This window comes from Vanellus vanellus (assembly GCF_965231255.1).
Source record: "Vanellus vanellus genome assembly, chromosome: 5".
Taxonomy (NCBI): Eukaryota; Metazoa; Chordata; class Aves; order Charadriiformes; family Charadriidae; genus Vanellus; species Vanellus vanellus.
The window spans coordinates 62,836,397-62,851,567 of NC_138910.1; the positions used below are offsets into that span (position 1 = coordinate 62,836,397).

Genomic DNA, 15,171 nt, shown 5'->3' on the forward strand with positions numbered 1-15,171 from the left:
TCCTGTTAGTGTTCTTTCTTTTGTTCAGTTAATTTGTTCCAGTACAGCATGAGATTATTAAAATGAAGAAAGTAAGTACATTAGATACATGGTTTGACAGATTCTTTAGAAATTGCTAATTACTATTGCTTGTGCTCTTTTGAGAACCACCTTTGTTTTATAGATATTTTAATTGTAAGACTGCATCTTTTTTCTGTTCTGTAGTATGAACAACACTAGAAAGGAGTCAACTAATTAGATTCCTTATGGTTTTTTTGTGATCAAGCTTACTGAATACCTGCTCATGCTCTTTCCTTCCCCCCGTATACTTCCAGTTTTTTTCAGAGATCTATTCAGTTGCCTGTTCTAATTCCTTTGCATGCTGCCTTATGGAAATGGCTTTACCTCATATTTTCTCCTTTTCCAGTACTGTGATAGCTCCTTGAGTCTTTTACTACTGTTTTAACTCTGCATGCTTACATGATACTGAGAATAGGTTTATGTCAACAGCTGATTCATAAAGCACAGAAGTTATTAATAGTTTAGACTCTATGGATGCAATTAGTTTCCAAGAGAATTGAGTATGTATTACACTTTACTAGGCCACAGATTTTCTGAACTTAATTTGCATGTCTTTATGTTGTCTTAAGTAAAATAATTGGATCGGCCACATTTTTTCCGTGATTTTCTTCTTGTGTGTTTTCTACATAACAGGGATTTATCAGAGGTACTACTTTGATCACTTTTATTTCTTTGTTTTATTTTGTTAAACCATCATTGTTGTAAGAACATTAGTCTTTTTTTTTTTTTTTACATTATGTTCTCATGCTCTCCTTTTTCCCTCTCCACAGTTGATGCCCTCTGCATATGGTTTGTACATAGGTCACATACCTGTGACATTTTCTTATGTAGGTAATTCTTCCCTTGTAAGATGTTTTCTGATGGAATCTGATTGTAGCAATTATTACATGATGAGTAGCTGTTGCCTATTCTTCCTTTTCTTGCAGAATTAACCAAAACTTCAAGGTTTTGCATGTTGTTCCTACTTGAAGAAAAAAAAATGGTGGTAGCTTATCTTTGATGTCATCCAGTTTATATGCAATGTACCAAGCTCTGTTTCTGTGAATATGAGAGGATTAACACAGTAGGGGAAACAGGTTTTTAAGTCATAGTTTCCCACTCCTTTCAGCCACAGCACTTGGCCCAAGAAGTGCTTTCTCTGGACTGTCTACTGCACAGTGCCAGTATTTGTTTGCTCAGTGTCTGACACTTTGGTTCTGCTGATGGATTGCTTTTCAGGTTTTTCTGCTGCTTCTGTCTCTTGCCCTGTCTTGCAGATGCCCTTCCCTTTTTGCTAGCAAAAAAGATGGAGATGGCTTTATAATACACTGAGTTTGATCAATGTATTACCAACTTATAGTCCTATTAGATTAGGAGAACAATGCTCAGTTCTTAACTGGAAAATTTCTGGGTTTTGTTTAAGGGAGTAGGCTAGAACAAGTCTCACAGAAATTATGGCAGTTTACTGTATTAACAAATCCTGGAGAAGAAGGTTTCTTTTCTCACTAAGATGTTATCACTGCCGTAGAGATGAAACAAGCTTTGGATCATTGACTGTTATTTTCTGACTTTCCCACTTTGCGTTTAGTATTCCTTTCACAGAACAGTCACCTTCTGAGTTTTTTCCAAAATACACCGATTTATTGTCTTAAACTGTACTACTGACAACATGCTTTACTCTTGGCAAACTGTGTAAAGAAGGGAGAGGAGAAATAGAAATATGAGCTGGGCTGCAAAAGAAAAGGTAGGTTTTTTGTATTTAGATGGTAAAATCTCTGAGAGGCGGCATCACAAGCATGATGACCGCTTCCAGCTTTTCTAGTTTTTCATTCTACTGCATTGAGAAGCTGGCACTCCAATGGCAGAAACTTTCTGCCATTCAAATGTGCATTACAATGGAGCATTCAAGAAATGCCTGTCTAAATTGCTCAGTTAAGCATAAATAGTTAAGAGCAGACCTTTGGTTGGTGTTATTACTTAGTGTCACAGTACAGGACCTGGCTTGTACAGAAAGTTGTATGGGAAGATGAGTGTTATTGAGGCTGTAATTTCGAGAGTTTGTTGATTTCACTGATGCCAGAGGAAAATAAAGGTGCATCTGAAAATGAAAATGAAAGTACATCTGAAAACAAAACTGATGGGCCCTTGATTCAAGGGAGCTAGTTAAGAAGGCATGCCAAGTTCAAGTGATAAAAATCCTTAAGAAAACGCTTACTCATGAAGGTGTCCAATAAATCCATTTTTCCTAATAAATGAGTATGTCACAGCAGGAGGTTAGTCTTAATTTGGAAGTACAATACAAGTCAATTTTGCTGAAGCAGAAAAGGCACAATAAGAGAAATGACTTTCCAGATGAGATTAAATTGCTGGCTCTCCTAAGTAACTTCGGTGGAGACAGAATTACACCATGATACCTGGCTTGCTCCTTGTCATATTACAGCCTGAGCCCCCAAGGGAGACTGAAAAAGGTGCATGAATTGTTGTCCTTGGAATACTTACTATATCCACACAGCGATTTGGAGTTACTCAACCTTGGTGTCTTTGTAATACATACATACCCACTTTTAAAAAATTACAGTGAGGCTAACGTGATGAAAATATAGCTGAATTAAGAATCTCATATTACATATCATTTGCCTTGTGTCTGGAGTATAACAAGCCAACATCAGCATCATCATCTTTTGATAGTTCTGGCATATTGTAATAGAGGAAAGAAAACTAATGAGTTATCAGTATATTAAAGCATTGCAGTATGAACAGTTGGATTTAAAAGCTACACAGAAAACACCTTTCTGTGTGCTCTTGCTTCAAATATGCCCCAATATGTATGACTGCAACTGTGAGCATGTTTTTAAGACAATACAGAAAAGCACTTCGAAAGTAAAAGCTAATTTCAATTCAGTAGATCAGAGTGCCACTATAGGAACCTCACATTTGATAACTTTTTGGCAGCAACTTCACTTCATGAAAGCCTCTGAACAGCTGGTGTTCAGAAACAGAATTGTACAAACCTAAGTTGGATTTGAATTGTTTATTTTGATGTAAAAAACCTGAAATTTTATAAATTATGTGGGTAATACTGCAAGACCTTCCACGTAAGGATTTCAAAATACTATGACTTCACTGATGAACTTGATAAGTAATAACAGAAGAAGAAGTCTCATTGAATAGATAGAAGCAAGTCATGGTGCAACTGTGGTTTTAGCCCATAAAAATCTGGTGACCTGACTAAACCTATGACAGTCTCCTTATTGCAGGGAAACCTGAGGTGTACAGGAAGTGACAGTGTTTAGAATGGGTAAATAGAACCTGGACCTCCAATACATGCTGTCATCTTACCGTGGAATGGTTTAGGTTGGAAGGGACCTTAAATATCATCTAGTCCCAACCCCCCTGCCATAGGCAGGGACACCTCCCACTTGACCAGGTTGCTCAAAGCCCCATCCTGCCTGGCCTTGAACACTTCCAGGGATGGGGCCTCCAAAACTTCCTGGGCAACCTCTTCCAGTGCCTCACCACCCTCATAGTGAAATTTTTTTCCCTAATATCTGTTCTAAATCTACCCTCCTCCAGTTTGAAGCCATTACCCCTCATCCTTATATTTTTGTTTCCTTCCTTCCTCTGGAAAGGAAGGATTTTTATCTCTCGCTGGGGAAAATATATGTCCCCAACATCTGCCACACACCTTGCCAGTGTGTTTATAATCGTATTTTGGATGTTAAAAAAATGTTGGCATTACCTGCCCTAAGCCAGAGTTAATCCTATTTTCAGAAATAAAAATAAATAGCATAAAAGTAGAAGAATAATGGGAAACTCCCTCTGCCCAAAACCAGTTCTCATAAGGATATATTTAGGGTCTTTTACATTTTATTTTGTAATTCCATGTTACTCTTAACCTTGATCAAGCTCTGAATATATCTTGTGTCCTGACCACTAGGTTGTACCCTGTATCCAATTAACAGTGTAATATTGGTTAAATAAGAGATGTTAATGTTTATTACCTTTCTTCACCAAAACTACCATTAGGAGGAGGATCAGAAAGGCAATTAGTTATCTTGTGGGAGAAAGGTGATTTTTCTTTTTCTCCCCCTTTCAGCTGTAGGAACAAATTTTTCATTAAAACAGTAGGGAAAAAATCTACACAGGTGTCAACAAAGACTTAAAAACACATAAATGTATTCTATAAAATAATCACATTCAAAGGTGTAAGTGCAGTACATTTGAAAATAATGCATCTTGTATCTCTTAGTATCTTGTCATATAAGGTTAATGTAACTTTCTGCAGGCACTTGAATTTCCTTTGGTATGGGGGTTTGGAGGTGGGGGGTTATTGGGTGGCAGGGGGCTTTTGTTTGGTTGGGGTTTTTTGTTTGGTGTAAATTAATAACAGAGCAAATGCAGCTGGCCGAGTAAGATTAGATAGCCACTGTTTGTCACTATATTGTTTAAAGAGAATGTTGCTCTGTGGAAATTCTGTGATTCCTTTAATGCTTAGTGCAGAATTTGTCTTTGTTCTGGAATAACGTGCGGTCACTCTCCACCAAACCTTGTAGATATTTTTTTTTTTAGTTGTCATGTACTAGCATGGAAGCTAAATATTCAAAATTAAATATAAAATTTTTAGTTGTAAAAGATATATTCCCAGTGAAGTTGTTAAACAATTTTGAAAACAAGTTCTTTTTTGATATCAAAATTAAAGTCTGTGACTGAATTAGAAGTATATGAACCAGAAAAGAGCTATATATGGACACGGTTTTACTAATGTCCTAACCAACTAGCTGTGTTTTCCTTTTCTCTGTCTGAAAATCATATGCCTTTCATGCTGACCATCTTGCAATCTGAAAGTACCTGTTTAAGGCAAGCCAATAAATGAAAGATTTCAGGGGTTGAGCTTGTCCTCGCCTCACGTAAGAATGTTCTCTGTGGCTTTAACATTCCTCAAAGAAATTCTTTTGTGGTGTGTCCATTAAACGTTGAGACGTTCTGATCGTTGTAACTCCACAAGATGCTCTTAGTTACTGTAATACCACCATTCTTTAGGCGTATACTCATCATCCGTAGTCTACAATATTTTCACAATAATAAAAAACCTGCCATAAAGCAAGTAATATAGTGGAGCATACCAGTGGAGGATAGAGGGATTTCACAGTGTGTGTTACAAATTAGAAGGTTTGTTCTCTTCTTCATGAAGTGACAAATTTGAGGATTACAACTTCTGCAGTGTGATGGTGCATGCGTCTCTGAAGTGTAACCATTTTGACTTGTTTCCAAGGTTGACCACTGAGGCAAAATTCATAGTGGCTTCCAAAACAATGTCTACTCCAAAACATTGTGTGTCTTACTAACGGTACTTGTTCTAATTTAAAATATTTCTAGGAAAGTATTGTACTTTAACACAGCTAATACTGCTACTGTGGCCTACCTTTCTGCAGGACAATATTTTGGGGTTTACAATTTGTATTTAAAAAAAAAAAAAAAAGAAAAAGAAAAGCTTCAACACTTTTCTAGTGTTCCAAGAATCATAAAAATGCTGAACAGCTCTCTGTCTGGCAGAACATTGGCTCTTTGCTGACCGTAACATGTCAGCCTTTGGGCAGCTTCTTGTCACGCGATCAGAGTAGACAGATGAGTTGGAACAAGTGGTTTGTGGCTGGAAAGTCATAATTCCAGTTGGTTTATACAGAGCTAACGGGCAAGTACTTCTCCTGAAGTACAGATGAGAGGAAAATCTTCAAATAAAAATATGTATCAAAAATGTATGACTAAAGACACTACATGTCTGAACATGAGCATTTCCTGCCTCTGGCGTCAGTGCTCTGATAGGAAATGTTCAGGTCATGAGTTACAGATTTAAAATTGGGCTTCCTTGAACTTATTTAGTATGTGCTCAAACTTGCAAGTAGAAATCTCTTCACAAACTCTGCAGTTGTTTGGAAGTTTAAGTATTTGTTTATGTTGCTCTTACATAACTGCTTACATAGAGCAGTGATGTTGGGAGAACATTTTATGTGCCTGTCTTGTCTTCCTGTGTCTATTGTGTCCATCTTAATGTCTATCTTTTATTTCATTGTAGCAACTGGAAAAAAGGTAACAAAAAGTATTTCTATTTACAGATAACTCAAATTTAGATGACATCATGATGGAGACCAAACTGTAACAATTTTTCAGTTGCTTTTGTCATATGAATACTCTGTAACAGGTTTACTTTAGCTACGTTCATATCTTGGACAAACACCCACCACAGAACCTTTTTCATTTTGACTTACAGAATATGCAGTTTCATTCACTTCCTTCATATTCCTACAGATAACACTGCTCCTTTGGCTATTCCTCTTCATTTTGTGCATTTTGTCATATGTGTTACTCATGTAAGAAAAATGGCATTATCACTGAACAAGCATGTTGAGGAACATTCTCTTTGAACACAAAGGCTGAGTGTTTTTTAATTGATAGCACAGTATTGAGTGACTCTGATTCATCTTCTAAGAGATTAATTCAGCTGTGAGAGCTAAACAAAATACACTCTTCAACATTCCCTGTTTGTATGAGGATTACAATGAAACAGTGAATTAAATGTTACAATCTTAATGCGTAGATAACAACCTATTACCAAGTGACCAAGAAAGTATCAATCTCTTTGGCCACAATGGTAGGACTTCCATGCTATTAAATGCTTTCTGAGTTGTTGAGTCATTTAACATTCCAAAGCAATAGCATTTGTAATTGGGTTTTGGTTTTGTTTTTCAGAGTCAAAGGCATTGTGAGGTGAGGGAATAGATAATGAAGTATCTACCCATTTCTAACTGGCTGACTCAGCTTGGTCTTGCAGAATATTGCACACTCTTTGAACAATATGATGGCATAGAGGTAAGAATTGGCTTTTTCAGTAAAATTCTTTAGAAAATGTCAAGCAAGATGATATAACGCAAGTGATTAATGTTCCATGATATGATGTTGGAGCAAAAAACCCTAAAGGATGATAGTTTGCTTTTTGTCTTAGGAGAGGGGAAAATAAAACCAATGTCTTTTGTAACTGTGTACTAAAACTCACAGAGAAATAGTCACTTACTGATGAGCTAGATAAAATGAACATTTTACTGTTTCTAGTGCTGCTTGTCCTGTATCAGTCTTCACTGTCTCAGATTGTAACAAATGGACATGTTCACCAAAGTAAAAACACATACATTACTTTTCTTCTGCAAAAGTTAACAAATAAGTTTCTTTCTTAAAATTCAGAACTAGACAAAATATAAACTTATGTGCCAGTTGTTATATGAAGTTGTTTATAGGTAAATGGATACTATGTGGCTTAAGAATAATCCTTCCATTGAACAAATACCACATTACAGAAGGACCCTACATTGGTCATCTTGAAGATCCTTAGAAATGTATTTAGAAATTCTTAGGAAGCCCTTTTCCCACAGGTCATACTTGATCAAAATTTCCTCTTTATTGTCCATTTTGTGTTTTCAGTTCTTATTACCCATGTACAAATTTATTGACACTTACATACTATATCATCAGTTAAATGCTGCTTTGACATGTTTTAGTTCTGTCTTGCTGTATTCCTAATTCAGAAACAATTTTTGTACAATTTTTTTTTGGTACTAATGAAAATTTCATGAAGTGGCACTAAAGTTTATTTACAATTAGCTTCTGTGTCGCATCTGTGCTGCTTGTATATCGGAGTTCTTAGTGAGTGTCATAATATCATAAACCAAGCAAAATTAATATTAAAAGATTTTAAATATAATTAGAACTTGTCACTACTAGGAAAAGGACAGCATTTTCTACTTTCCCAAATGGACTCAGTCAGTAAGACTTAAAAGCACGTTTGAAAATGTTATTATGTGATTCATACTATCATTATAACACAGAAGACAGCAATGTAGACAGCTGTTTTCACAGTCAACAATAAAAAAAACAAACAAACAAACAAACCTGCTGCAAAGAGAATTTACAGCTTACCGAGCCTGAAAGCTGCCTGTAAAATTTTTTTTTGCTGAAGTGCAAAACTTTAAAATAGGCTCTGTGCATCGTTCTGGATACAGTGGACTTTTCTTTAGTTCAAGGCCATGAGTCAGAATTTCAGTTCTGCAATATCTGTAGATTACAAGCATTGTATCATGTCTTAGTTCCTCAGCCAAACTGGATATTTTCCTGAAACAAAACTTTAATTTAAGACTTACCCTGACTTCACATACTTACTAACCTGCTTAATACTAGGCATACACTTAAGAACCATGTTGAACCAAGCTTCTAAGTTCTTGAAAGTCTAAGTAATTGCTTTTGATGTCTTCTACTTTTAAAAATAATTACTAATAACTATTTACACTGGGGTTTTTATCTGTGCAGTAGAAGGTATGATTATACCCATTTTGCTGAGGACAGTGGTGCACAGTTTCTTAAGTTAAATTGTTCTTAGCTAAGTAGTAAATTCATGGCAGTAGAAGACACAGTTCTTGGGTTTCAGTCAACTGCTCTAGACAGTTCTTAAGCCAGACCAGAAAGTGCTTATGATCTCAAAGGAAGAAAGAAAACTTCAAGGCGAGAGACTGTTCTCCCTGACAAATAAAATTTCCACATATTAGTGCTGTCTGCTACAAAATGCAGCAAGTTCTTTAAAGCTACTTAAAAAAAAAACCCAAATGTGTCTATAAAAGCTCCCACTGTGTTACCCTGAGCATAGGCTGTTCAGTACTGGAGTTAACACTAACCCTTCTTGTGTTCTTCCTTACAAGCGTTTTGCTGAAGTTTGAAGAGCAGGCATATTGCATTTGTACTTCTTTCTGTATGTTTTTTCTTGGAGGATGATTTTGGGGGTTGAGGAGGAAGGTGTTGAGGTTTTTTGAGAGGAGCAGAGGGAGCCTCTGTCAGTGTTGCCAAAGCTGAAAAAGCCTTTCTACTGAAATCTGAATTAATCATTATTACCAATTTTTGTATGCAGGTAAACCTAGAAAAGGATAAAGTAAGAGTAATAATTATTCAACACCATTCTTTCATGTCATTAGATACATATGATGTATCATTTGAGAAACACTTAATATGACATTTTCAGGCGCGGCTAAATTTCCCTAACAGCTTTTGAAATAGTTATAGCTGGTAACATAAAAAATTGAGGCTTTCTGCAATAAGAGGACTACTCACTCTAAATCAAAAAATGCTGTGCTTTTGCAGTGGTTTTAGTTTGAAAGAAAGATTTTTAAATTACAATTTCAAAAACAGTGGCTTACTTAGAGTAAATTCGGTGTCAATTTTCTTATTTACACAGTGAAATAATGTGATTTTTTTGTATTTTAGGGTCCTAGGCTTGACTTTGTCAAATTTCCATTAGAAAAGGCCACTTTTAGTAATATGACTTGTCAGTAACAAAATGGGGTATATCTTATGGATATCTCTTTATCTGGTTTACAGTGAAAATACAGAACAGTAAAAAAAAAAAAAAAAAGGAAAAAAATACATTTTTTTATAAATTTTCTGGTTTGGATGTGTTTTCTTCTTCTTGCTCTGAAAGATGTCATCATCAAATGAAATTTTGTACATACTTATAAATCAACATCAAATTGAAACTTTGTACTGATGATAGATAAGCCTTGCATTATTCAGCAGCTTACTTTGAAAATAAAGTAGTAACAATTTCATGAAGAGAAAGGTTCAGGTTTAATTACCCAAATGCATTATCTGGAAATTCATGTCCTTCAAAACAGTGTCACGGCCCATGTTATCTATTAATTACAGTGAATATCCTCTTGATTATCCAAGACCCTCCTTTCAAATATTATTGTGCCCCTCAGTTCACTCTGAGATTTATCTTCCTTCATTAGCTTAAGTGTAATTGGCATACTAGCACTTTGGGATTGTTTTGTTTTGTTGTGGTTTTTTTTTTTTTTTATTATTGAAAGGACTCATAGCTTTTAGAAACTCTCCAGATATCTTGACCGGTTTTGTTTTGAGAAAAAGTTTAGAGACAATAAATTAACATTTTAAAAGAAAAATTCTTCATCCCTTCAATGTTATACCTTATCATGACAAAGGGACTTCATATAACACATGAATATACTTACATTTGCTGTTATGTAGCTTACGGTATCAGAAACAGCAAACCTATCTGAAAGAAATTTGAATTCTCCTGGACTAATAGGTATAGTATGTTCCTTATTCTGGCATTTGCTACAGGACTTACTCCATCTTACAGAAGTTGATCTTAGAAATATGGGAATTGAAAATCAAGTCCACCGAACACACATCGTTTCCAATATCCTGCTGCTTCAGGAGGTAGAAAAAAAGAGAGGTAAGATTTCCATGTTGTCTCCTAAAGACTAAGGATGAGTTAAGGCAACCCAAGCTTTCCTGTCGCAAAGAGATGATAAACTAATACTCTGATTCAGCCTAGGATACTGCTCTGAATACAGGTCACAGGGACACTTTGTATAGACAATAAGAAGAATAGGTAAACATTAATCTTTTGGCAGCATTTTAAAAAATAATAATATAACCTGTACTTTTTTTAGAAGTTGTCATTTAGAAAAGGCTCCAATTTAATTTCATTTTCTATTGCTCTCACAGTCTTCAGCGTAACAAGATACAGTAATGTTAACAGACCATAATTGACGGAAGACTGTGTCACAAATGTCTTCCTCACTTGGAAAGATCATATCAAAAGGTCTAAACCCAAGCTATTTTGTGTACATGCTACCTCATCCCTAGCGAGGAGAGAGGAAGAGTGCTTACACAGACAGTCCTGACCCTCCTTTTCCATTTGGGACTTTGCTGTGAATTAAGACTTGATCACTATATCTTTTGTTGCTTGTATGATGCTTTTGTCAGTTTGGTATCAAAATTCAACTCAGGTTCATGAGAGCTGGAACAAGCCCTGTAAGACATTCTATTCTGAGTGGAAGGATATAGTGAGATGTTACTCAACTGTGACTCATTGTATAGGATATTTTGAAAATAGTTAACAAGATACAAGTATTATGCAGGCTGCCCAGTAGTTCTAAAGATCACTGCCTAAGGCTTTTACAAATTTAATGTGAAGCAATGATTTACTTGGCTAACATTCCTGCTTTTACCCTCTCTTGGTGCAAATAAAGAGACTTTTGGAGCATGTGTAGAAATCAAATATTCATAAAATGTGTTTAGCTACTTCAACTTTTCAGAAGAAACTAGAACTGTTTGTGTACAAGTAGATCAGTGTATTTTCTCAATGTTTTCTGAGGAGCTCAAAATTGGTTTAACAATTATGTAACTTCTACAATTCATTGGTTTAACTTTCTTAAAATGAGAATATAAATAAATTTTTGTAACCACTACTGTGAACACATTAGGAAATTATTCAAGTTGATTACTGCAGTGAAACTAGAGGTATTTCAATTAGAATCTATTTTCATGTGGTTTTGGGACTGCATTTTGTAACCTTTTCAGGCACTGGAGTGAGAAATGTATTACAGTTCTCAATGTAACACTTTTTTCAGAGGAAAGGACTGTTCAAACTGTCATTCGTGTGGTGAATTGATTTATAGGTAGTTATGTAACATTTCAATCAACTCATTGGCATGTTCCAAATTATATTAATTATAGCTACAACTTGTGATTGTTCAGCTTCAGATATGTTGAGCTAAATCTAATCTTCCCATACTGGTAGTGATTTCAGTGAATTTGAGTGTAAGTCAAACGTTTTATCTCCAAACTGGAGTGTATTTATTTTTTGACCTCCGGACATACGTCTTGCAAGGTGACAGCGTGATGCCATTTTTTTTCTTTTTTTTGGCAGTTAAGTGCTAGAATTCTTTAAGCTAAGTTCTAGTAAAAGTAGTGGTGGTTTATATTTTTATGGGCATTTATCTTGGAGAGCAATGTTTTCATTCACTCTCTGGTTTTTGGCTAATGAAAACAATTAAGTGTATAATTGAATTATGCGCTTGAAAAAATAGAGCCAAATTGATCTCTGAGTTGCTCTGTTTACACCAGGATATTTACATCCTAGATAGCTTTGCCTGTTGTATTAAAGAATTCTGGGAAGGCTGCAAAACAGATCAGTTCAGTCAGTCATACATGAGTGCAGACTGTTTTGTTTTCCCAGTCAGGACTAATGGTTGTTATCTAGTCTCCAGCCTATTATGACATGGTTTTGTTTTGAGTCTGTCTTTGACAGAGTGCTGTGTCTAGGAGCAAAGTGCTTAATCAGTTACACTGAAACGCTTGTTTTCCAGCACTGAACTGTACTGACGTCAGACATTAGAAAAAACTTCTTTTTTTTTTTAATCTTTCATTCTATTAAATAAATACTAATGTCCTACTAATGTACTTACCAGTACAAAGCAAAGGCTACATTGTTCTGTTTGCTCTTATTTTGAGCTTTAAACAACGGCATTGTATTTGTTGCTGGTTCAACAGTTTCCAGACAGTGCTTGATGTGATAAGTCAGTTTAATATGTAAGCATTTTCACAAGGTTAGTTTTACAGGACTAAGCATTTCTTTGTACAATGAAGTTAAGTTTTGGAAAATTTTGTCAAAACATTTTCTGTTTTCTAAAATGTTAACTGATTCTGAAACTACTTTGAACAGAACGTGTCTCGGTACACTGAGATTTGGATTCATCCCACCCATCTAACTCTAACTGCTTTATATTAATTACTACAGAAACACAGCCCAAGATCTGTTCATTGACATAATGCCCAGCAACACATTTGACCTGGATCAAATATCTGTTGAATTAGGCAAAGTACACAATACAAAGTTCACTACCTTTATGCTTTTACGCTGTCTTTATGCCAGCCAATGATAGGGAAGCAATTAGAATAAGTGGTTTGACGTGGCTAGCGTTAGCTAATCGGTAGAAAAATAACCATTCAAAATTGTTAAACCACTTCAGTCCAGCAGAATGAATTTTTTAGTGGATCAGTGCTTTGAATAATGGGACTCTGATATATTTGATCTGTATTAGAAAACTGAAAGACTGCTGTGCTATTAGCTCTTGACCTTAATTGAAGCTGGAGTTCGAAAATGCTAGCCTAAGCAGTCTGTGCCCTCCAGCTTTCCTTTAACCGCTTTTCCCTATCTTTGCATCATTCCTTTTTTTGTCAATAAAACTATCCTGCAGCTGCGTGGTGAACCCATTGGGAAATTTATCTGGCTGAAAAACAACATTTTTCCCCCTCATATTCATCCAGATGAAGTCCCCATGCCAGTTCACTGTTGAGCAGGGCAAACACTTGTACAGGTATGAATGGCCGAGGAAGAGACAGCAGAGGTGAGCCCTGGGGACTGGAACAGCCCCACTGCCTACAATGAAACCACAGCTGAAGGTGTTCTGTTAGGAGACAATTCGCTCTGTGCTTTCTGTAGGTATTAGAAAGACACAGATGAATTGAGCAGATAATTCACTCCACTTTCAATTTTAATTACCTTATGTAGGTGTCTATATTTTTTTTTTTTTTTTTTTTTTTATTGTAGAGCTATCCCAGGATGGCTGACTTCCTGGCAGATCACTCAGCAAGTGCTGACAGCTGGTGGAATTAATTTAGGCCTAAAAGCTACAACTGTAGTTGGCCTGGAACATTTCATCTCATCTTTTGAGTGCAGCCTTCCAAATTTCAAGAAAATGTTTGTTTCCTTTTCTCTAAATCCTGATGATCTCAAATATTTGTTTACGGATTATCACTATATTTCACTTCCTTGGCAATCAAAGTATACAAGTGGAAAAATGTTTCCAATTTCTGGAAACTTTCTTCCGAAGTACGAAATTGTTACCAGTTCTGAACGTACTTCCTACCACTGTTTCATCAGCAGAAGCCCACATGGCTGGTACTGAGTCAAACTGATAGTTGCTCAAAGCCAGGATCTTGTATCAGGTAGTGGCAAAGTAGATGTCAAGTGAAACATGAAGGAGCACACCAACCCATACTGATGCTTTCCCAGAATACTTTCTCAGCCTCTAAGCATTTAATCTAACAAAAATGAAGTTTCAAAAAGGTATGAATGTGAAGAGCAATAAATACTCTTTCCACAATCTGTTTGCCTGTATCTTACCTTTTGACGTGCACTGCTGCACGTTCTGGATCTTGGTGTCCTGCCATCTAGACCAATATCCATTCATGTATTCATAGCACACCGTGACTCCTTTGAGATGTACCTTTTGTTTTCTGTTCCAGGGAGACTGTAGTCAGAGGGTGGGGCCTGCAGCTTGCCTGGGCTTGTCCCAATATGGAATCAAAATGCATTCAAAATTCGGGTACTAAACTACTCCCAAGTAATGCAAAATATGGACTGTGCTTATAGGAATATTCTAAGTGGATATCTAGCTCCTTTTTGTAGTTTTGGAAGAGTTTGTTTGGCATTGGAAAGAAGCTAGGAAACAACATATCCTCTTCTAGAAGTAGCTTCTTCTGGTTTGAGAGAAACGGGTGACAAATTAGGTGCAATCTGACTCCTCTATTACACAAAAGGGTCTTCCTTCCCAGAGCATGAGGCATAGCACTCTGTCCTGTAACAACCAGCAGTTCAAGACAGACATCCTGAAATCTGTAGCCCAGTACTTAGAGTAGTGCTTCGGGAAGGAACTGTGGTTTTCTCAGTATCCTCTAAAGCAAGGTCTGATGCTATGTGGGATTGGGACAGAGTGATATTTAATCATGTTACCATATCATGCTACAGTCTTTAGGAGTGTGGTTTTATTATGATTTCTTATGACTGATAGTAAAAGAATAAATCATGTTTCAGATGTGTTGAGGAATCCCACCATGATGTGACCAGCTCCTTCAATGCAGTAAAAATGTTAACCTATAGAGAGGGTAATGTAAATATATAAATGTAAATGTCTATTTTGATATAATAAAAAAAATACTTTGGATATTGCCAGACACAGAAGACATTTCTTGGTTCCTTTATAACCATGAATTAAAATATAGAATTATTTTGGAAAGCTTTTGACTATTAAAATGTTAGGGTTTAGGTATTCATGATGTACTTTTCTTTGCGTTATTGGCTGAGTTATGAGTGGAAAGATACACAGAAAGCTAAGTGACAAAAAGATTTTTTTCTGAGGTGTTCTAAGAGCTAGAACTTTGTTTTTTCCAGTATTTTCTTTTACTGAGCTGAATTCTGGTTAATAACATTTTATGGCTTAATGT

General features: G+C 35.9%; 1 protein-coding gene across 1 annotated transcript in view; it reads left to right on the forward strand.

Moving 5' to 3' along the window:
- Window positions 1-6,819: 6,819 nt before the first annotated feature.
- Window positions 6,820-15,171, forward strand: part of BCAR3 (BCAR3 adaptor protein, NSP family member) — a gene marked incomplete at its 5' end in the record, with an annotated part of 76,849 nt that continues 68,497 nt past the window's right edge. The window contains 2 exons of the mRNA XM_082484217.1: window positions 6,820-6,906; window positions 10,216-10,330. Coding sequence (XP_082340343.1) covers window positions 6,820-6,906; window positions 10,216-10,330 — 202 coding nt within the window. The remainder of the gene's footprint in view (window positions 6,907-10,215; window positions 10,331-15,171) is intronic.